At 39.8% G+C, this 24259-nt stretch overlaps 1 protein-coding gene across 1 annotated transcript in view; it reads left to right on the top strand.

Annotated features, from left to right (window-relative positions):
• The window catches only part of PTEN (phosphatase and tensin homolog), a 50181-nt gene that overhangs the window by 18920 nt on the left and 7002 nt on the right, over nucleotides 1-24259 (top strand). The window contains exons 3-7 of the mRNA XM_069795935.1: nucleotides 1326-1370; nucleotides 6515-6558; nucleotides 9942-10180; nucleotides 15608-15749; nucleotides 18053-18219. Of these exons, the coding sequence (XP_069652036.1) occupies nucleotides 1326-1370; nucleotides 6515-6558; nucleotides 9942-10180; nucleotides 15608-15749; nucleotides 18053-18219 (637 nt within the window). The remainder of the gene's footprint in view (nucleotides 1-1325; nucleotides 1371-6514; nucleotides 6559-9941; nucleotides 10181-15607; nucleotides 15750-18052; nucleotides 18220-24259) is intronic.

Here is a 24259-nt window from a genome sequence, read left to right on the forward strand (position 1 = left end):
AGCCAGGATACGCCAGTGAGCTTTTTCTGAATAGCTGGTATCCTGACAAATTTAATGATAATACTGTATGAGAAGTATGACCTGGACTGCTGGCTGTCTCCTGCGACTGAGGCTTTGAGAGGTTTTGGATGGAATTTTGTCCTTAGAAAAATACTTGCATGAAAGCTAATACTCAGCTTTGTGGATATTACTGGCAGAAGCGGAGTCAGCTATCCTTGCTCTCCAGTGTGTTTTAAATAAGCGGGGACATCTCCTGAAACAAATCGCCATGTCCACCATCTTCTTTAATCTCTCAAAGTCTGCCAACAGGGACGCCAGTGGGAGTCATGAAATATTTTTGCCAATGAAATTGGAATCTTGTACTCAATGCTGCACAAGGAGCGTTCACATCTGTTCTTATTTTAACTCATCGGTTTAACCACAGAGTTCTTCTGGGTTCTTCTGGAATATTATGACTGATAACCAGAGCTTGTTTTTGCTTGAGCTTTCCAGGATTTTAGCAGCTAGTGTTTCTTTTCAATTTGAACAGCATGTTCTGTCATGGCTAATTAAATTCCTTCTGGCTGATGTGCAGATACACACTGTTGATGATGTTAAGTGTAAACATTTGTATGTTATTTCTTCTTGAACATTGCCAGGTGACACATCATATATAATCATGGCAATTTTGATGAATCATGTTTGCAGTTTGGCTCTCTGAGGCTTGTATGGGAAATTTTTGTTACAAAGCATGAAAATGAAATCGTATAGTGGTCTTCCTCTTCTTTTCTGAACCCAGAATGTCATTGGGCACTGTCCTCAGACTTCAGTGGCAAATAATGGCCATTTTAAAAACCTGGAGTTAAAATAAATTATTCTGGCTGTTATAACTGGAATATGGAAGTTATTTTAACTGGTTGTTTTTTTTTTTTTATTGGAATTACCACTGTGGCAAAATATTTTGTGTAGATGATTAAATTGGAAGTGTTTACAGATACCTTATGTAATCAATGCTTTCTGTTTTAAAAAAGAAACAACCCTTCCTTAGCTTAATACATTGATGTACAGGTATCTTAGACATCAGTGCAGATTGGTCCATACAATAAATAGTTGCAGATCAGATCTTGGTCTCCTCAGTTGCATAAGTAGTCTTACTCATACGACGGGATTATTTGTATGAGTGAGGTTTGCAACACGCTGCCTCTTTGACTTTGAGGCACTGCAGGGCCAGCTGGGACTTGGAATGCAGAACTGCACATGCTGGATGGTGCTTTAATGATGCTGCAAATTAAGGTCAACATTATTGCAATGTGTATTAATACATGCCTTTTTTTTTTCTACTTAAGGTTTTTGGATTCAAAGCATAAAAACCATTACAAGATATACAATCTGTAAGTATGCTCTTATAGATGTATTTTCCAAAATAATGAGTTCCAAAAATAGCTTATGAGTGAAAGTGGTTTGTTGCTGTACTGAAGCAGAGCTGGAGATGTTTTGCACATTTCTTACAACAATTAAGCCTGATTGAGAGCACTGTTACTTCATTTAGTGGAGCTGAGTGAGGTTAAATGAAATGCTGGTGTGTATTCCTATTACTTGAATGCTTTTAAATGACTTGGCATCTAGCCCATCTGGAGCTTCTACCATGTGATTAAAAAGTGAAAACTAATTCACAGCAGGCTTTCTGTTAATGTATTAATGTCTGCAGTGAAGAATTTGCCAAATGAGTATTTTCCTGTTTTTTTCGGTTTTTTTTAATCGAACTGTATAGGTACCCAGGTTCTGTTTGCTTCCTCACTCTTCTTGACTGTCCCTGTTTATTACTTTGAAAAATCTATTGCAGCAATTGGTGATGTGATGGTTTCTCACTTTTGTAAGTGTAATGTTTTCCTCTGAAAATTTAGTTATGCAGAAAGCTGTTCTTGTTACAGAAGGGATTTTTGTTGTTGTTGTTCCTTGATCATCTTTATATGTTAACTTAGGCTAATTTCATTTATATAAATGATTTGGTGATGTCAGCTGATGCTGAAGAGTAGGTTGTGGTTTTCCTACCCCTCATTTTTTCCCCAGAAATCTAAGTTGAATATTTATTGATTCTTTGAGCTGTTAAGGCTTTATTTAAAAAAAAAAAAAAAGAATATGTTTATAAATATCTGTAATTAATGGAAAAATTACTGTAGTATGGAAATCCAGGCAATGCATTACATGGTAATCTGTTGGTCATTAAAAGTAAGTATTTAAATATGCCTCTAAATTAGCTGAAGGGTTATGCATCAAGCAACTCTGTTTCCTGATGTTGGAGCAAAGTGGTACTAGAAGCTGAGAAGTTGTATACTGGCTATTGAAGGTGTCTGTAAAGCCTGGGGTAGGATAGGACAGGAAAAGATATGCAAATAAAATATGCATTAAAATAAACTCATTGACACTTTTCATACAGTTCAGTAACAAAATTATTTTCTCCAGTGTAGAAGCTCTCCAGAACGTTAGCCTTTTAATAATTATGGGTGGAAAGGACAGTGCTTCCTAGAATAGCTGATAGCTCCTTCTGCATGTAGGTGCAGCTCCCTAAGGGGTAACTTTCTGGATATTTTCCTTTGAAGTCGGGAGCTCAGCGCCAGAGATTTGTATCATGTAAAATCTAACTACTGTGGTTTTATTAGACCCCCCCTGAAGCCTCCTGACAACTTCTGCTTGATTTGGGGAGCAAAGCAGAACAGGACAGATAAAACTTAATTTCTTCCTGCTTCTTTGGGCTGAGTTCAGCTGTCAGCTTCTGTGAAGTGTGGCTCTGGTATCACTTACAAGATCAGGGTTTGCTGAGCTGCCTGATACTGAACTTGTTTCAAATTGGTTTGAGAGGTGACACGTAAAAACAATAGTGTAATGCTGTGTGTAAACTTCTAGGCTTGGTCAGACAGTAAGAGTTTAGTAAGACTTCTGTGCATCTTAGCAAGTAGCTCCTCAGGGAGGTGGTGCTTGAAAAGTTTCCACTTTGCTGTATGCTAGCAACCTCATTTTACTTTAGAAAAAAGCAAAAACCAATCCCCCAACCCTACACAGGAACAACTTTTAAAGTTAAGTGAGAAGAGCTGTGATGGGACAAATGCTTTTGACATTTACGTTGCTGATACATGTGTGTTCAACTGTAGAAAGAACTTGCCAGGTGTGCCAAAGGTTTTTGTCTTTAAGTTCTTCACATAAAAATTTTAACTTTTCAGTTTTTGGTGCAAGAACCCCCCATTGATTTTCCTTGTTGCTAACTTCAAAAAAACCGCAAGTGAAACTTCCTAAAATTACTATATTCACCCTCCGATGACAACTTTCGCAGAGTAAAACATCCTTTTAAATTGTGCAAGTTTTCTTCTTCCCCAAAACATGGATCAGTTGCAAATGAAGATTCAAGTGATTACTGCACAGCTTGGAAAGCGTAGCTTTTAAACTGTACATCTCCGCCTAGAGAGGCCAGGTTATCTCTATCTTTATGCAGGCAAAATTTATACACACGTTAAGTATATAAATGCCATTAGGTGAATTGTTGCAATGTTTGATCATGAGCTGGAAAGAAATTGCAGTCTTCAGGTATTTCCGAGAACAGTGTCTCTTTAGATTAAGCTGATCCCTTGTAAATAATCAACCTATTGTCTGTGTTTCAAAGAAGGAGGTGGGAGTTCAGAGGAGTTATGTGATTATATTCAGAATTACTTCAAACACTGTCATAGGGTTTGAGTTTCCTTAAGGTAGCTGTTATATGAAGTTGGTGATAATGTGTGTATTGAGCAGTTTTATTTAAAAGGATTTAGAGAGAATTTTCTGAACTGATGGTTAAATGATGTCAGCTATGCCTCATCCATGCATCTTGGCTTTTAACTTCCCAGTGAATGTTTGAGCAATCAGTTTCATTTTGTTTCTTGTTTGTGTTGGTTTTCTCATGTGTTCCTTTAACCCTTTGCTATTTCTTCAGTATTCTTTATTTTAACATGTTCTTCTACTTTCATCTCCTAACTTCATGTACTGCCAAATTGTTACCTCCCCTATTATAATAATCTCCATCTTCTCCAGTATATTTCTTTTATCTGTCCTACAGACAGATAGTTAAAGGAAGGAGCTGTAATGATAAATGTGCATTTTATGTGCATACTTTCTGTACCTCTGTGTACATGGGGTTGGGCTTTGGCATGGGCTGCCATATTTTTGGTAGCCTATAGTCCTGTCCTCAGTGGGATCATGGTTATGATCAGAAAGGTGCCAGGCTGGTAGCACGTAGGATCTGGGTTGCTTTAAACTCGCTTTAAGCGTAAGGAAGACTGCAAGAACCATGCCAACCCAATCCCTACCCCCAAAATCCAAGAAAATGTTCAGGTTTCATCTGGAGATCTGACTGTATTACAAGTCTAATAGTATTTAAAAAAACCCAGTGCATTTGAAATGCTAAGCAATGGAAGCATCCCCCAAAGTTTGTGTTGGTGGGATCTCTGCTGCAGATACATATGTGTTTCGTGTAATGAAAAGGCGGTGTATTTTGTACAGCCGTGTCTGGAGCTCTGCATTTGTTGTGTACAGCTCCCATAAGAGGGCATAAAGAGTGACATGGCTATGTTCTGTGCTTGGTTTCTGTCCTTGGTATCAACAAAACTATTTTTTCTCCCTTACGGTGTTCTACTTGATACTCTGTCAAACTTCAAAATTTGAAGGCTTTTTTGCCCATATGTGGATTTTTTTAAATTTTTTTTTTTATGTTTTGAAGACTTTCATCTCTTACTACCCCTTCGAACCGGATGTTTCTTTAAAGGAACAAGGAGACTTTTTTGGATAAGATGCTTTGTGTTAACTGTTTTAGTTCCTAGCAGGCTCAGCTTCCAAAGTTCAGATGCTGACTAGCTTGTAACAGGCTTTGTCTGGCATGGCTGACAGCTGCTCCAGGTGTGGTGACTCCATCTTGAGTGGACTTATTGTGTGTATCCTTTCTTCTCAAAGGCTCAAGTGCAGATAATGTTTTTTTTTTTGAGTCCCATCTGCCAGCTTAACCTGTGCCATATCACTTCTGACCCAGAGAAAGTGTCAGCAATGTGATCAGAGCTGTAAAAACTGCCAGACTTTTCCCTAGCAGAGGCTAGAGCTGAGAAGGCTCTAGAACTCAGAGAAAGGGAAGCGCTGAGCGCATGTGCAACCCCAGCAGACCTGCCTCTGTCCCTGGCGTACGAGTCTGGTGGACAAAGGTCAGTGCACCACATGCGAGGCTCAAGTTACGTGCAACAGTCATAACAAATAGGAGCCTAAAAGTTTGCTTGTCTGAAAGTGTCAAGTAAGCTCCATTTGGCTCCAAAGGCTGCAGTCATAACGTACCTATTAAGGAAAGGTAAATTCATACCAGTCCTGAAACTGGTGTGGGTATTTGAACCCTATGAAGAGTACAGGTGATAATCAGAACAGAAGATCTAGATGTGTTTTGTCAACTGAAATGACTCCAAATCGTTGTGTTTCAACCTGGAGTCCTGTTGTTTCAGGCAGGATTGTTCTCATTTTCCTTTCTGAACCGCATTTTCACTTGCATTGTGTAGGGGCACATCATTTTGCCTGCAGAGAGCAACTCCAAGGAAAATTATGGAGGGCATCCACTTCTTGCCTTCTTGCCCCTCACCCCCAACATCTGATCTAGCTTGTTCCCCTACAGCATGCCATTTTGGCTGTATTGGAGCCCTACTGATTGAATTGTTTATATCTGGTAACTGATGTTTGTCCCTAGGCAAGTCATCCTGCAAGACTAATACACTGTGGTTTGCTGTGCTACTAGCTAGCTGGAGTGGGTCTCTTACGGAGAGGCGAGAGGGACATTGGTGCAACTCCAGAGTCTTCAGAAATGTGTCATTTTCCAGAGTCTGTGAGGGGAAAATTGGCTGACTGGCCTTTTGGGTTTTTTGAGTCCACCTAATTTCAAGAACAAATGCCAAGTTGGAGAGCAGTATCACAATCTCTGCTTGATACAAGTCATCGCCATTATAATATTCAGTGGTGCTTTCAGTTGCCTGTGGTGGTCGTCTTGTGGTCCTGTAATTGGAGGAAGAATGCTTGCTTAGGTTGCGCTAGCCGAGGGTCCTTGAAATGTCCCTGTGATCCCCATCATCTCTAGCACCCATGTTGTTGTTGAGGCATCTTGACATGTGTTTTGAGTTCAGAGTCAGTTGGATGAAGGTCATAGCTGTCTGCTCTTTATGTGTTTCTGTGGGAGCATAAAGCTGCTCAAGCGGCTGGAGCTGTTAATACTGCAGTGTTAAAAAGTAATAGTGTATTGCATTACTTGTGTGAATGTCTCCATTGAGAGTCACACTGACTAAAACATGCTGATGGACTACAATTACCATAGGGTAAGTAATTGTTTTTCAGTAAAATAACTGATATTTTAGTGAGCAGCTTTATACATCTGCAACAAAACAGTTTTTCAGTATGTAAGCTCTAGCTATAGTTTTAAATCATAAACGTGATGGGTATACGTGATTTTCCCATGTTTCTTGAACCCTTGTCTATTTTTCTTTTTTAGATGTGCTGAAAGACATTATGACACCGCCAAATTTAACTGCAGAGGTACGTTTTTACTGCCTAGTATGTGTTCTCTTTAAATTTCAGTGTTTCTGAATGAAGGTATAAAGGAGGAGCTGATGAATAGTAATGTAGGAGATTTGGGCACAGGGAATGAATGTCAGATTGCTTTGAGTCATTGGAGAAACTTGCTATATTCTTGCAGCTTTCAGTAAGTATGTTCCTGACAGTTAACTAGATCAAGATTTAATAAGGCAATCAGAAGTCTACTGTTGCAAAAATTTTTGCGGAATGGGTTATATAAAAGTTTCTGTTCAATTCAGTGTGCAAACTTATTGTAGAATTTAGATGTGAAACTTAGAGAAGTCTGATTTTTATGCAGAAGTGTCACTTGGAATAAAAATGGAGAACACTTAAGCCACTGTCAGTATTCATATAAAACAAGTTTTTGAAGATCTGGAACAAACCTACAGTTGCTTTAAAAAAAAAATTAATTCCCATGTGGTGCCTCTTTGAGATGATTTGGTTCTTAGACACTTTGCAGAGCTACCAGAACTAATGGGGAAACTTCTAGGGGTTCCTTTTGATCAGATCCTTGGTGAGTGGAAAGTGATGTACCTGTTTTGTCAGTATTAACTCGCCAGGTAATAAATACAGATTTACCTTTATTCTTTGTGCAGAGAAACATCTCTGTGCACAATAGTAGAGCTTGTAGTTCCTCTTCATGCAATGCTTCAGAATGCTGGGTAGATAAGGAGTACTTCTGTATATGTAGTTTTAGGAGATGAATACATTTTGATCTTACTGGCTAATACTACATCATAGCAAGGGCTCAACTTCTTTTTTTTTTTTATTGTTATTATTATCTTAAACCATCCTTCTAGTTATAAAGAGGGTGTTTAGAACATGACCAAAATGTAATTGGCTGCTTTAATGTCTGAATATAGAAGGACTGAAATTGTCATGTTGAAGTCATCTTCGCTTCTGATTTGCTCTTACGATGTTGAATGACAGTGTCCTGAAACCTCACTCAATACATACAAGCCAGAAAAAAAGTATTTTAAGATCTGCTTGAGCAATACTTTGGGTAAGAGGAGAAAAGGTGTAAATGAAAAGGGCGTGCTTCTAATATGTCTGGAACATATGCTTGCTTTAATTTATGCTTTTTATAATGGGGGGTGCTCAGGTGCCTTCACTGTTAATCCTAATCCGAAATGTTGTTTGTGACAGCACCTTTCACAGCTCCTCTGCATAAACCAACACTGTTGTAGGGAGTTACATGTTGCATTTTTTTCTTTTCATCCCCAAATTAGTTTCCTTAGATAACCAAATTGGTGACTCAGGACTTTCCTTAGCAGAGGAACAACAGTTCTACTCTAAAAATCTTTTGAAGTGAATTAATTTCAAAGGGAACTTCTTATTTGTACACTTAGCATGAAACACTGTAGTAGTTCATTATTCAACTTGGATGCTCTTGCGTCAAATTCAAAACCAAATGTTGAAAGCTCTTCATCTTCTTTGGACGCTAGCTTTCTGTCTAGGGTTTTTGTAGTTTCTGAAGTACTTCTATGCTGGAAATTGCCTTCTGCTTTGCCACAGGCCTTCCGTTTTTGTTTTGTTTTGTTTTTTTTTCCTTTGTGTGCTGTGAGATTTTTCTTGCAATGTCCCTGAGCTTGGGGAGAATAATCAGAACAGTTCTCCATGCTGTGTGCTCCAGTGTTAGGAACCAAAATCTGTGGAGGATCTGCACGCTCCCATGGACCTGCTCAAGATTATACAGCTTAATGTTTCCTAAGGTTGCTTTCTGACTCTTAATCCCTTTGCACCATCACAGGGCATCCATTTAATCTGCTCCTCATTCCATCTTTGAAGAAAATACTGCAAGGTTTACCTTTGATCCCAAATCTTGGAGAGCATCTTCAGCATGCTGTTGCTACTTGGGATTTTTCAGGACTACTTTGTCTCTCCTTTTCAGGGGAACCTTACTGGATGTAGTTAAGATAGACTCAAAGTTGTACGGACAAATTCACAGCATCTCCTAACAGCTTCTTTTCTTAGGGGTTTCTAAAGAAATCCTTTCACTTACATCTGCTGCAAACAGTGGCATCTCTAAGTTCACATAAAACGATCATTTGGGGAGTCTTTGGATCTTCCATGTGGAAGAATTTATTAGTGTGTGTTCATATTCGTTAACCTTTGCTGCTTCTTTAGCAAAGATTATTCAGTTTTTCAGGCTTCCCTATTTGGTCTTCTGGGAGATTAAGTGGGCGGTCTGTACTGCGAGTGAATAAACTGTCCTTGCAGGTCCCTCTGAAAGGCTTTGGACTTATGCTGCAGTAATTTAGCTGTTCCATAACTTCATCCCTTACTTCTGCTCTTTAAGTCCTTGGGGATTCATCAAAAGGAGTCTTGTGTGTGACAAGGGGGTAGTACTTACGAAACGAATACAAACACTTGCCAAAAAATGAAATGTATTCATTTTTAGACCAGAAAAGGAGATGGTGTTTGTTTCTAGCTGAGAATTTTTAAGTGAAGCAGAGTTGTATTTATAAGATCCCAAGTCTGCCGATCAAGAATTGGGGTGCACTTTATAAAGTTCTGTTCTCCTGACGAAACTAGTACAGCCCTATGTAATTCTGCCAGTTAGCATGGCATTGTCTGTCATCTTATCTGAGGTGTTAGAGGTTTGGGTGCTTGTCTCTGCTTATTTCGTATTTTTTTCTCTCTAGAGTTTTCTTTCATTTCCTGCATGCTCGCTTGAAATTCTTTCCATCTCTAGATGGAAAAAAGTGCTTGTGTGCGTGTTTATATTCATGTAAGAAAAAGGACAACTTCGTTCAGGGGTTTGACTTTAAAACCTAGAAGTATTGCAAGTGCCTTACATGAGATTTCTTTTTCGATTACCATTTTTTAATATGGAAATTGCAGGGTTTTATTTCAAAACCACTTTGAGCAAATTCTGAGAGTTTGTTCCCAATGTAGACCCAACTGTGCTCAGAATTTTTCAGCAAAATTCCTATTGTCTGATCAGTGACTGCGGTCTGGCCCTGTTTTCTCTCAGCAGGTAGTCTAATTATTGCTAGAGTAATGGGTTTTCACAAGGTTATTCTTTGTGCCAATGCACTCTTAAATTCTAGAAAATTCGTGATTTAAGATACAAAGTCTGTGCCACTCATTTCAGTAGCGGTGTGAAATAGTCTCTTCATGTAGCAGGATGCTTGCTTATGTATTACTAGACAAATGTCTGCAATGCATATAATAGGCAGTACATTGCTGAATAGTATTGGAATAAAAAATTTATCTATATGAAACACAGGGGGGTTTATTTAGAAAGTTAATTTTTTGAATGCTTGTCACAAAGTTGACCTGTCTAGTTGAGCTTGCTGTGATTTCCTTTTGAGATTTTGATAAATTACTTCTCATTGCAGTTGCACAGTACCCTTTTGAAGACCATAACCCACCACAGCTAGAGCTTATCAAACCTTTTTGTGAAGATCTTGACCAATGGCTAAGTGAAGATGACAATCATGTTGCAGCAATCCACTGTAAAGCTGGAAAGGGACGAACTGGTGTAATGATATGTGCATATTTGTTGCATCGAGGCAAGTTTTTAAAGGCTCAAGAAGCCCTAGATTTCTATGGGGAAGTAAGGACCAGAGACAAGAAGGTGAGCTATTTTCTGTTCGTCTGTTCTCCTGCCTGTATATGCTTTTCCGGCTTGAGGTCGACTTGAATAGTCAAGCCCTTTAAGAAATACTTTCCATCAGTTGTGATATCTGGTTTGATTTTGCTTTAACATTATTGGATCAGTGCAGTTGTCCTAAATGAAAAAGCTTGCCTAAGCAGCACTAGCAATTAGTCACAACACTAAAACAATCTGGTTTTTCCATCTCTTGTTCAAGAAGATCTGGACAGTTTATTTTAAATAGCCTTTTAAATAGCATTCTGCTGTGTGTTGCATCAAATAGGCAGTTGATGAGTTCAGCATTTTCAGCCCAAATAAGAGGATTATTCTAGCTTGTTTTGCCTGAATGGATGAGTTGTTCATCTCCTCAGGTTCTCTTAACTTCTGTGGTGGTGTTCGGAGATGCATAGTCATTACAGTGCATGTTACAATTGAATATCCCTACTGGAAGAGTCTGTTGTTGGATGCCCCTTTTCAATAAAAGGGTAGTTAAGCCCAGACATTGGCTGCCTTGGAGCCTGCTTCATGAGGTGCTGCCATTTAGTTTCTTATACTTCTCCTGAGGAGAAATGGGAGGATCTCATTTCAGAGAAATGATGTTCATGGCTACAAGAGCTTTCTGTTAAGACCTTGTCAGTGGTATAGACAGACTTAGCAGTAGTTGTATGTTGGACCTTTCTGGCATGGTTATGCCTCATTAATGGGAATTTAACCTCCTTATTTGAAATCTTCTCCAAATGTAATAAGGTGTGACTTGCAAGGTCACTTCAGCAGGCTTCCCTGCTCATCTTCCATCATTTCCTTGTGTATGTTAGTAGAGCAGCCCAGGGGGATCATCCTGGCAGGCCAGTTTCAGCCTACACAAGTACAGAGCTCTCTGTGTTCCTGTAATATTTGCATGAAGTATTAATTTCACAGTATGTAGACCTCTAATAAGCAGAGCTTCATGTTTGAAGGCTCTTGAGAGCAGAAGTGTCACATAAGGAATTCTAGAATTTGGCTGTTAATTCATTGGAAGGAGAAAATAACTTCTCAGTTCGCTCTCTTTACAAGATGGAGCTGTTATTCCATGTAACTGCTGAGAAGGTATTTGTGTTGTTATACTAATGCGGAGACAGTGTTAAGGTTTCCCATCAAAACTTTGTGGCTTTTGGTAAGAGTGCATGATAGTGAATAGGAATGAGCTGTGTGATGAATAAACAGTGTAGATTACTCCTGCTGATAAAGATTATCTAAAGAGCCAGATAAAATATCATGAAAACTACAAAACTTAAATAGAGGGTGAAGCATGTTGTACCTCAGTTTCCCTTCTGTTAGAAGAGGGTAGTATTTCTGCACGTTAGCGTGTTGAGGGTAAGGTCAGTTAGGTGTTCATCAGTACCCCAGGCATGGTTGAGGTAAAGGAGAACTTTATAAACAGGAATAGTGAGAGCCTTGTTTAGATTCACTGTAAATATTGCCTGTAACCAGCAACTTTGTTTTGGTTTTTGATGTCTCTACTGGAAGAGTTGGTTTTGGTATTTTTTTTGTTGGTTTTTTTTTTTCCCCAGCACCACTTGAGCATGGTTATCTTTATGTGGACAGTGGGCAGCATGTGATTCACATAATCCTTAAAGTAGTGTTTATAAACAGGTATTCCAGTGCAGGTTCTGGGAGTGTTTTCTTCCCTTGTGGCCCATATTTCAGTGTTATATGTCAAGTGCTGCTTTCTGATCTGACCCTTCACCACACCTTTATATAATTGACTTCCTGAACTCAAAGTAATTGAGGCATCCGAAGAGCTGTTAGGACCTAGAGACAGGAAAATGCCTTTTTTTTGTTGTTGTTTTGTTTTGTTTTTGTTGCTGGACCAACATGTGTATGATGAAGGAAACTGGTTTTAATTAGGTACCGAAGTTTCTTCATTTAAAGCAAGCACAAGGGGCGCACTTTGTATATAGCTGCTCAGAACAGTATGGCTAAAATCGCTGTTGCCACTAATGTGCGTGGCAGAGTGCTTCTTCAGAGGGTTTAGTCCATGCCAGCAGGAAGTGTGAGTCTAATTGCCAGAGGAAGTATGACTAATTGGTCAAGAGAACAACTTTGAGTACTTTTGTAGCAAGCTTTTCACAAGTGCCTGCTGGGAGAAGAAGCTTCAGAGAGGCCTTTGCAACATTAAGTGAGAGTTGTGGATGAGGCTGACAGTTGCTAGATAGTCTGTTAATGTAGTGTCATCCTGGAAAAGGTAGTGGGGAATAAGACACTGCAGAACTGAGTCTAAAAGTCTGTCTCTGACCAAAACCTGTTGGTCTGGGGTTTTTTTCCCTCTGTATGCTGCCTCTTTTGACTTCCGTAACTCATCCTAGTGGTGGGAACTTTTTCAGAAGAAGGAAGTGAAGATTAGAAAGTATTGGCTAAATGGTTGTTGTCTATCAGTCACCACCACTGTAGTAGAACAGGACTGATTTCTATTTTCTCTTTGAACCAAGGAAGAAAAACTGTTTTCTGAAATTGGATAAAGAACTGTAATTGTCCAGCCTGTTTTTAGAGCTGGGGGAGAAGTAAACCCCCCAAAAAAGTCTTCTAAAAAAGCTGCTGCTTCCAGTGTTTGAAATGGTTAGCTTATCACCCGCTTTTCCCTTAAGATGCACGCGGAAACACTACTGTGACGATGAAGACTGACAACTTACTTTCATACAGCTGGAGAAGGTCTTTATTGATTCCTGTGTCTGCCTTGAAGGGTTTTATGGTGAGGATTAGACTTGGAAGGAAACATAGTCTACTCAACGGATAGGTATCAGCTGGGAACAGCTATTGAAGTGCTGGAGCTGGAGATTATCCATTCAGGAACATTCTTTGACCGTCATACTGTTGTATTTTTAGGAATGGCTCCTCATAGTGGTGTAACTGAACAGGAAATGGAAACCAATTATTTTGTGTGAGGAAGTCTCAGAATGACTCTTTGAGCAGGGTAGATATCCAATGTCTTATGTGTCAGAGCTGATCAGTTGTGATGCCTGTTTCTTCGATGTACTCGGTTGACAACCTCTGCTAAACCAGATGCCATAAGCCTAGTCTGAGGTTGCAGCTTTAGCTTCACTCTCACAGTAGGGCATGTTATTAAAGTGAATGTGGGAGTATTGCTTCCAAAAATGTTTGTTCTTCATAATACTGCCTGTGCTATATTGAGAGGAGAACCAGGAGCAGCACCTGACAGTTTTTGTGATGTCTACACAGCTCAGTAGCTTCACAGTGCCCTGTGAAACTCTGGCATAGAGACTAGAGAAGCTTATCTAATGTCCATTTAAAAAATTATGATGGTGATAGATGGGCAATGTAAGCTTCTTGAGGAGAAAGTACTTAAACTGCCTCCTTGTTCTTTATTCTTCTTGAGTAAAAGTGGGGATTGATTGCACCTCACTGAATATTAGCTTGTTATGAAAGTGTTCTGCTTTGAAATCAAACCTTTGGAAAATGGAGGACTTTCTGTTCTGCTTCAGTGTGGCTGGTTCTTAGGATCTCAGGGTAAAGGCTGTGTCTCCAGGGGGTAAAAATCTCTGGCTGGAGGGATAAAACTGCCACCTTGGCTGAGAACTGGTTTTGCTTTGAGATTGAGTATCACTTTACATAGCCACAAAAGTGACTGTGTTCCCTTCATTCTGGTCCCAGCCCTGGTTGTCCTGATAAGGTGTGCTGGGGTTTCTCCATGGGGCACATCCTTTACAGCATGAAAAAGCTATGAGCGGAGAAGGATGTGTTTTCCTTACCTGCCTGGTTTTCTTCTGATTGGCAGCATTGGCAAATTACTGATGGTTTGCTCTGAGGTTGGTGTTTTCTTAGTCATGAAGCTCAGGTCCCAGGAAAGCAAACTTTAAAGCTCCCCTAAGGAGTGGGTCTGATAACTACTGAGATGACATCTGAACCAAAACCATGGTCGGTGTACAAGGCTGCTTAAGATCATCATTGTAGAAGTGCTGTAGGGAAAAGTCTTTTGTGTAATTTAGAAACAGCTGAAGTGGTAAGGTGACATAATTATCAACGCTTTTTAAAAATAATGGCAGGAAGTGATTATTTTCATGTGCTTGCTAAATTAAAAGTGCTGTGGCCACTCTTAGCTTATGGCTGTTGTAAAGTGAAGCAGGTATTGGAACAGTTTATAGAAAATACTGTGTTCCAGGTTTTGTAACCAAAATGCTCATAGACTCTTCTATGAAAACCTGTTTATCGCAATTTCACATATAGTTTTAGTATGAAAGTTTACATACTGATGCTGTTGCAAGTATACTGTATGGATTGTTATAAACTGTGTAATGCATTTTCTAGGAAATTAAATTATTTTTCATCTTTATCACTTTTGCTTAAAAATGTTAGCCTCAAGAGCTTTAAAACTATTCCCTTACTTGAAGTTCAAGTTGATTTAAAATCAGTAATCATAATGTTCTTTGGTTATATGTTCTCAAAGCAAGTGTTTACTTCAGAGTTGCAGTTCAACTGAGGAGTCCTTCATTTAACAGTTTGGGCTCTTTGGCCTGTATTCATGAAGCTTTCCACTTCTGGTTTTTGTGAAAACATTTCAGAAGGGCATTTTTTAATAGAAGGTAGGGTCAGTCTTGAATACAGTGATATTAGCAAACAAAATTAGAATCTCTTGACTTAAAACTGTTGTCAAAATGTCCTTCCTGTATTGGTGCTTAAAAATTAGAGTATGTTCAAAGCACCACCTGCTTAACTCCCCAGCCCAAGAAAAAGCGGCAGCATAAAGCATCTTTTACATGACCCTCAGGGTGTCTGAGGTGTTTGTTTTTAAGATATGGAAAAATCTGCATTCTTTGCCTCATTGCTTGGGGTGGATGTTTGGAGATACATACTAAAGTAACTGGAAAACCAGTGTCCTGCTTGTTCTGTGCTGGGGACTGGTCGGTTAATTGCCTGGTGTTAGATAATGCATGCAAACAGCTTCCTCTTAAACGCTCGGCGGGACAAGTACAAAAGATGTGGACACGTGTCTAGGGAAAAGGGGAATGCGTACAGAGGCTGTTTTGGGGAATGGTTTGGAGGTGGATTATGTCTTTGCTAGTCCTCAAGGTGCCCAGGATGGTCCACAATGAAGAAATTGTTGAGGGTTGTCACAAGTTACTGTACCAAAAACCTGCATGTCTGGGTTTCTGTACAGTGTAGGAAGCAGTGCAGCAATCCCCTGCTTTCTAGATACACCCAGCTTAGATGCTTTACTCTGTGTGCTGGTCTCCAGTGTAGCTGCTGAGGTATACTCAGCATAAATCGTGATCGTTTATTCCAGGTGCTCTAGCTACCTTTTCATTTGTGGTTTATTTGCCTTTAGTTATATTCTGACGTAATGGGCAGGAGCTCTGTTAGTGATGCTAATAAATGGTCTTGATGATTTTTGACATTTGTTTTCCCTCTGTTTAGGGAGTGACAATTCCCAGTCAGAGACGCTACGTGTACTACTATAGCTACCTGTTAAAGAATCACCTGGATTACAGACCAGTGGCACTGCTGTTTCACAAGATGATGTTTGAAACAATTCCCATGTTCAGCAGCGGAACTTGCAGTAAGTACCCAGCACCCTGTTTACCTCCGTTAGCTCTCGTAAGGAAACACAGCGGCCTTTGAACTTGGTTTGGTTATGTGATGGTTGCCGTTCTGTTATGTGACACGAAGAGCTGCACACCTTGATCGAGGAGATCATACTTAAACACTTCACGTTCCAAAATCTGCTGGGTTAGTGTGGTCTATTTGCTAGCATCCTCCCAGATGTAGTAACTTGAGGTCTGTGTAGGACTCATATGGTTGTTTCACTACAGTTTTAAATTGGGAAGTATTTAATGGTTTGAAGATAAGTGATGCCATATATATATATATTTGGATATTTGCTCCTTTTATAAAAAGCCTTTTTTTTTTTAATATAGCAGCTCTTGAGAAACATGAATTGCTGAAAAACATTTGCTTAATGGCGTGTTGGCTTCAAATACAGCAACATCATTCTTCCCATGATGTTTAAAAAAAAAATCGGTTCAACTGGGTAAATATCTAATTCACTCTGGAATAAACTTTTCTTTATATGAAGGCTTGTAAAGTATTAATACACCTGTAAATGATTAATCTGGTTTGCTGATACACAGTGTGTTAGTAAGGAACAGCAGATTCCTTGAAACTTTGAAGTATAAATATGAATTCACTTCTGCCCTTCTGTGGGCTGCATTACAGGGCAGTAACTGCCTAGTGTTGTGTGTTCATTTTTTGTTAGTGGAAAAAGTCTTTCTAATGGTTTTGCTATGGGGATTACTGCAGTGTGTAATTAATTCCAGTGCCTCCTGTGGCTTTGATTAAAACTGCACTATTAATATTGTTGTAAGACAGTACCTGAACATGTAATGCACATAAGAAGCAATCAAGCAACTTGTCAGGCTAGCTACCTGTCAGGCTAGCTGTATTTACAGGAGGAGGAGGAGGAAGGGAGGAGCCTCTGCCAAAAAACCTCTGCCTCTAGGGTAGAAGTGTGGAGGTTACAGATTTCTGCAACTACCACTTATTTAATGTTTTGGATAAACTGTGCTGTACTTGCGAAATCAAGCTGCAAGTATGAATTGCTCGCGTGAGCATTAACTCGTTTGTCCGTACCAGGCTGTTAGCATGCTATTTTCACAGTAGGATGTTGGCATAAACAAAAGATTTGCTAAGCACCTGAGAAGATAGAGTAACTGTCAACTTCAGCTTCTTTGTGTACCACAATATTTTATGTTTCTGTGGAGTTTTCAGTGATTATTCAGAATGTGAAACCAATGGTCTGTGTTATTTCTTAGTCGTGTTATCTACTGCAATGGTAGTAATTTTACCTACACGATAACTGTAAATCTGACTTCCTTGCTATCTTCCTTCTGTTTTAAAGTCACTGACCAAGCAGAGTCATGCCTCTCGGGCAAAACGAAGGGATGACAGGATTTTATGGCTCTGAGGATTTGAGGGAGATAAGTAGCAGTTTTATAGCTAGCCATTCAGCGAGATAGTGTGGGTAAGCCCTGCAGGGACTTCCAGAGCTCTGCAGGGGTGGTTTCAGGGTGGCTACGGACTCTATGGCAGGGTATGGTTCAATATGTATTGTCTAGAGAGCAGTCTGCATCTGATTCTAACAGAAATCAGGAGCAACTGCAGAAAGACCTCTTCAGATAAGTTTCATTTAATATTTCTGGCTTTCATGCTGGTGTCTGGCAGTTTCCAAAGAAAATCTGCTTAGGCTGTACCAAAAAACCCTTATAACTTCAGTTGTTACCCTTGCAGATTTAATTTGGAAAGTTACGCCATAGCTGGCAGTTTTTTGGTGATGGTGATTTACAGGACAGACTTATGGTCTGTGTCTGTATAGTCTGTCGGTGCTGGTTGGTTTGTGATTAATGTTAAATTTTGTCCTTGTTTTTGTTTGTATAACAGTTCTGTTTGTGTGAGTGTAGAAATCAGTTTGTGCTGACGTGACTGCCCACTCTGCAATTCAAAGAAGAGATGAGAGAGAATAAAACTTCTCAGTTACATCCATATAATAGAGATGAGAGGCAATATGCAAGGAAAAGTCAAGAAGTTGTCACTTCATACAGTCGTTTCTTATTATATTAAAGAGAAACAGCAACTTTCTAGGAACCCTATGGTTGCCTGAGAGTATTGCTACAAAGGACAGAAATATGTTAGGTTGTTTCCAGTAATCTCTAGCAAAGTTTGATGCCCTGCTGTACTTAACTTTTAATAGATGCTTATTTAACTTTCAGAATATCATAGCTCATGATTGTGATTCTGATACTAATATTGTGCTTTTTGACACTTCAAGACATTTCTTACGAAGTGACACTCTGTTTTGCCATGCAGATCCTCAGTTTGTGGTGTACCAGCTAAAGGTAAAGATATTCACCTCCCCTTCAGGACCCTCAAGACGTGAAGACAAGTATATGTACTTTGAATTCCCTCAACCGTTGCCGGTATGCGGTGATATCAAAGTGGAATTTTTCCACAAACAGAACAAGATGTTGAAAAAGGTTGGTTTTCTTGCTTTTCTGGAAAATGTTGTTGAGGCAATGCTGATGCAGGGCTGGGATGTTGGTTATTCTTCAGTGACGTGTAATCACAGTATTTAATTCTTTGATGTCTAGTTTTCCCAAGGAGAGAATCTACCACAAAATGAAAGCTGGATATTTTGAGAGTTGGTGAGATTGATACAAAGGTTGGATAAAAATTATACTGGATACATATTGCAGTCGTTTGGGTAGTAGTGAGTAATCTAATTGAGGAAGAAACATTCTTATGCTAAAAATAGCCTTGCATACTGAGCAAGTTAACTCCAGCTGTTTTCTGCACTAAATTTTCCTAAGGTTTGAGCAAGCGCAGAAGATCCTGTCTGTGTGCTGTTGGCCGATGTCTACCCATCTGTCAAATTTGGTTGAATTTCTGAGATAATTGAGTTCCTACGCACTTTCTGAAAGTATCTCTGCAATCTATTCAGCTATCTCTTGGTTCCCAGCTGCAATGCCTTGACAGTAGACATTTAGAGAATTCACTCGGAAGTGAGAATTTTATTAGTGTCTCAGTTGTGGAAAAAATTAATCTAGAACTTGTTTTGACACCAAAGTCAACAGGTTCTTAAAGATGAATGTTTCATCACTGGGTTTCATTAATTCTGGTGTTTGTGGAGCTAGTTTGCATCTACCAAAGTGAAAGGTGAGGGTGAGACCACGTTGATTAAAGGCTACCTTTGTATAGAGTCATTTAGGTTGGAAAAGACCTTCAAGATCGTCGAGTCCAACCATCATCCATGCCCACTAAACCATGTTCTGGAGTAAAGAATTTACGACTTAAAATTCTTTATGGATAGTTGCTCACTATTTAATGGATGTTATAAAACTTAAGAGCATCACTGAGTGAATCCTGTGTACAGGCAAAGCATGAAAATAAGAGTGGACTGGGAGACAAGCATAAATGATGAGATAACACAGTCTCTTATAACTGTGCATGCAGGTTGTACCTGCTAGATATGTGTCTAAATACACATGCATGCTATTTTGTGGGCTTGTTCAGTTACAGGGTATTGTTAACTAGTCTAATGGTGTAATTTCGCTAGCTGGAAATGTCGTGTTCTGTTGTTTGCTATGCACTGATGTCTGCAAAATTTTTAAACAGTTTCTTAATGGGAATATTTTCTTCTGCCTTTTGTCATGAGTTGTTTTACTTGGTCAATGTGGCTATATGCAATACAAAGAACTGCAAAACAAAGCATTTTAAAAGTAGAAATTCTGCTTTAAGTTAACATTAAAATTACTGGTGTTTAAAACTGCAATGCACAGGAGCCAGTTTTGCGAATAGACTTTTAAAGGAGCACACAGATAAGTACTGTGGACTAGACATGAGGGATGCAGGGAGGAGATGAAAGAAAACCCAAACATCTGAGACAAGGTCCTGTTTTATCTGGTCTCTGTGCTAGCTTAACTGTGAATTTGTTGTTTCCTTACCATCTTCAGTAACACATGGATTGTGAATGGACTTTGTAGGAAGCATTGTGCTGCGCTGTCCCTCCCCAAGTAAGCCCCTGAAACATTAGTGCTCAGCTCGGATGCTGGATCTTGGCTCTGTAGCACCAGGAATGAATCCTGTATTTGTTTTACGTCTGTAGAGAGCACTGAGATCCAGTGACAGCATAAACTAGAGCTCCTCATTATCGCATACAATTTCTGTAGCATAAATTCAGTCTTCAAGAGTGTGTAAAATTGTCTACAGAAATGCAGCAAACATGTTACTATGCTGTAGTTTCATTTCAGAGTGTCATATCAGCCATGGTTTCATTTCTTAAGAATCTCTGTAGTTTCTGAGTAGCTGGTTGATTATTTTTTTTTCTTTTTGTATATTCTTAAGAAGTACCCTTAACTATTCAGGTTCTGTGGATTACAGATAGTGCAGAGATGCTCCTTTTCTTGGTGTTTTTGGACTGCTAGGGCCAAGAAATGCTGAGATGGTGAAAGCTCTTCTTTCCACATCTGCAAGCTTTTCTGAGAGATAGAAGCTGTCCCTTCACCAGATGGAAGTCTTTTGTAAAGAAACTGCCTTGATAATCTGCTTCAAAGATTTGTTGAACCTGGTGTCTAACTGCCCTCAGCCTTGTGTAAGAATGGAGGGCAAAAGAAAGTAGGTATATGGTGTTACACAGTTGTGGTAAGACCACCTCTGTTAGCTCTACTGTAAATGCAGACATGAATGGAGGGCATATGGGACTGGGTCCGTGGATCCTCCCAGATGTAAGCATGTTAGTCTCTTTTACAAAACCACTGCTGAGGTCTTCATATTGAGAATTAGTGAAATATTCCATCTCTGACATGTGCTTTGGCAGTAGAGGAGATCCTTCCACGTGGTTCTTTTGACAACTTGTTATGTAAAGTAACTAAGATGGGAATAGGGCAAAGGTGAATATTTGTGGCAGAAAACCTACCTTGGCACAAAGTTGAACACATTTCTCTGTACAAGTGTTTCACATCTGTGCCTGTTCCTTTTCTAGATAAACTGACTCTATGCAGTTTTTACTCAAAACCCCAAAAGAGAGGGCCTTCCACTGTGGAGACTTGTTGCATTTTGGAGAAGATCATGTCTATAGAATGATCATCTAATTAATGAGGAACAGCGTAGTTAGGAGTAACAGGATCTTATCTTTCAGAGATTCTGGTTTATTCACGTGTGTTTATGAAAGCTGGAATTACAGGTCTGTTGCCTGTCACTGCTTCTTGCTCTTCTAAGGTTTTCTGTTAGCAGATTTATAGGTAGCTGCTAAACAAGTTTTCTTGCACACAGTTAAAAGGCATCACATATCTGCCAATCTGCATTTTAACTTTCTGTAAGAAACCTAATCAGAAAACTAACAACATTAATTAAAAGTGTAATTCTCAATCCATTCTGGGCCTCAGGCTGGAGAATGGCCATGTCTCATCTCTGGAGATAAAGGAAGCTTCTGTGTCCTCCTCCCGGGTCTGGTTTGGTGTTTGATACCAGTGATCTCAGCTAAGTGCTCCAGATTTGCTCACGTGTACTTGCTTTCAAATTTCTTAATTCTCTGAAGAACAGTAGCAGAGCTCTCTAGTATGGAGGGTCCTCCTCAACTTTGATTAAGCTCTTCTTGGATAAAATTATTGTGCATGAAACAAAACAAACTTGAATGACCAAATGACTTTAAGCACGTAGCATTGCAGTGTCAATGTGAAATTTAAAGCAGTCAAGTGTCATGGGGTTTTTAATGGCAAAACTTAATTTAAGCAAATTTGGTGGCTAGGGAGAGCTGGCCTCAGCCAAAGGATTATTGGTGCTGGTGAGAAGATGTTGGTAAGAGGGTGACTGCTTTGAAAAAGTTACCCTGTTTCAGCTCTTCCATAATCTGTTCCACCTGGCATCAGTTAGTAAGTCCACAGCTTTTGGTCTTTTCTTGTCTAATAAAGTTGTTTATTTTATTCTTGGACTGTTTCTTCAGTATGATGTGGCTGCTTCCTTTCAAGAATGAAATGCATGCTGATATGAGAACAAAATGGTTTGAGGCTTGAGTACAGTTATGTATAAATTTTTGATGCATAGAATTTAGTAATTTGGTTGGGAGGGGGGGTCGGGGCTAAGCATGGATTTTTTTTTTCTGACTTGTAGCTTGGCTATTCTTCCATCTCAGACTGCAGACTGCTGCTGTAGTCTCTCTAGGTTTGCACTTCCATGTATCTGTGTGAAGCCTTTTTCTTCCAGTTACTGATGTTGACATGATAATCTTAAAGAGAATATCCTTATATCACTTGGTTCAATGAGAGTCTGTTTAAAAATAATACAGAAGCTCTCGTAATCTTCTGCCTGCAGAGCCTGGGGGTAAAGGAAACCTTTTTCTGGAGTCCTCCCAGTACAGATGAGAGGGAAACGGTGGTGTGGGTTTTTTTGTAAATCACTGCTGTTCTATACCCAGACTGTAGCGTAGGCAGGGCTGACAGCACTGTTTCAGCTGTTGGGTATGCCATTTCATCTTTTGAGTCTGTATAGATAAGTTTTGCTACTCAGTTCAAGAGAACTTTGGGTGATTGCTGTTTAGCAAACACTGAAGAATGAACTCTGAAAATGTCAAAAGACTTTAATCGTTGATTTGAAAATGGTACAAGAAGTTCCGTCAGCCGTGACTACAGGAAGGCTGTGAGGCCAGCGTGGAACAGGTTGAAACATGGTCTCCATCTTCTGATTGCTGGATAGCATCTCCAAAACCCTTAGCTGGTGCTGCAAAGTGATTGTAAGTGCCTGTAGATTTCTCCACAAAATTAAACTCTCAGGAGGATATGGGAACTCCTAGCTGATGCCTTAATGATCTTGGATTTGGATCTCAGTTTGCAGTTAGAGGCAGATATTGGCTCTAGAGTGAGGTATATTTTTCTGTCAGTCTGAGAACTGAAAAACTGTACAAGGTAGGGATAAGTATTGTATGTCAAAATAGTGTGATTAAATCAGCTTCTGTCTCAAGTGTCTGATACTCTACCATAGATTTTATGATACAGATTTGGTTATGGGAAGAAATATATCTGTGATTTTTTTTTTTTTAAGGCAGATGCCTGTGATGTAACTGGAAGTGAAGCAAGACACATTCAAAAAAAGCCTCTAGCTAATACTTGTTTTCAGAAGCCTATTCATTAAATTGTATTCTTGTGAGCACTTGATCTGGTATTCTGATTTGCTATATAAAGCCCAAGTTCAGTTCATGCCTTGATTTTTAAAATTGCTGTCTTTGGCCCATATTACATCAACTTTCTTCATTGTCTCCCATGAAATATCTTGGAGCCTGATGCTTTAGCTGAAGCTGGCTGAATCGTCACTTTGAATAATGAGTTTTGTTTTTCAGTGAAAGCACTGACACAGTTACCAACCTTAAGAGCCAATTCCAAAAAACATGACCAAGTCTTCCCTCAATTTGAGCGGCCGTGCCGTGTTCAGTACCCATGAACTTAGTTTATTAAGCTAATTAAGTTAGTATAGTGGGAAAGGAAGGAAAATAACTTGATGCTTTGAAAAGCTGGAGGGAGATAAAAGGATACATGACCAGCTCAGCCAAGTCTTATTGTTTAGTTTGAGTCCCTGAAGACCTCTGCAAATTTATCCCAAGGAAAACAGAGTAAAAGATGTCTAGTGAGAAGTTTGTTGCCTGTCTTGTCTTCTCCAGATTCTATCAGTAAAGCTGAGTCCTCGCAATTGCTTGTTCAGGCAGGCCCTTAAGTGCCAAGTAAATCCTTCCTGGTTCTGCTCCACCTGATGAAGTTTAAGGTGAGGCGTGACAAGACCATGCCTCCTGCTTCTGCTGGCATTGGTTTACATCCAGTGGCCTTGTTTGCTTTGGCACTGCTTTCCTCCAGAGCTGCTTCAGCACTATTGATATAGGTATTTTTCATCCATCTGCTGCAGCGTGTTCAACAGCTTTGTCCTCTCTTCTGCTGACCTCACTGCTGGTGTCATGTGTGGCACTGAGGACCAGCACCAAAGTGCATTGCTGCTTCTGCGTTGTGGTCCTGAAGAAGGATGAAATGTAGTGGTACCATTACCCCAGCTACAGGAGGTGGGATGTCCCTTAACTGTGGTCACGGTGTGGAAAGGCGCTTTCTTCTCTAAATCCTCACTGGAAGGATGGCCTCTTCACCAGTTGTGAGACTGCAGGTGGTATATCCACCTGCTTACAGAGCTGTCGGGTGCTGGAAACATCAGCTCAGGCTTGCCTTTTCCTGCTCTTTATTGCAGGCGGCACCTGGACTCCAAAGCGCTCTTGTTCTGCAGCTGGAAAGCTGATGCCATTGGTTGTTTCTGTTTTGACCTGAACTGGTCTTTTGGTTTGAGCAGGAGTAGCCGTCTCATCTCCTTTGAGGACTATGTATCTTTTGAGGGACTCATCATGTGAGCATAGGAGGAGCCTGGACCAGGTGACCCTGAAGATGTCTTCTTGGGGATTTTGCCTACTGCCACTTTCTTCATGAGACATCAGCAGGCAGACTGATGACTCGGAGCTTTACAGCAAAATAAACCTTCTTGCCCAGGATGTCC

The sequence above is a fragment of the Haliaeetus albicilla genome, chromosome 11 (assembly GCF_947461875.1).
Source record: "Haliaeetus albicilla chromosome 11, bHalAlb1.1, whole genome shotgun sequence".
Taxonomy (NCBI): domain Eukaryota; kingdom Metazoa; phylum Chordata; class Aves; order Accipitriformes; family Accipitridae; genus Haliaeetus; species Haliaeetus albicilla.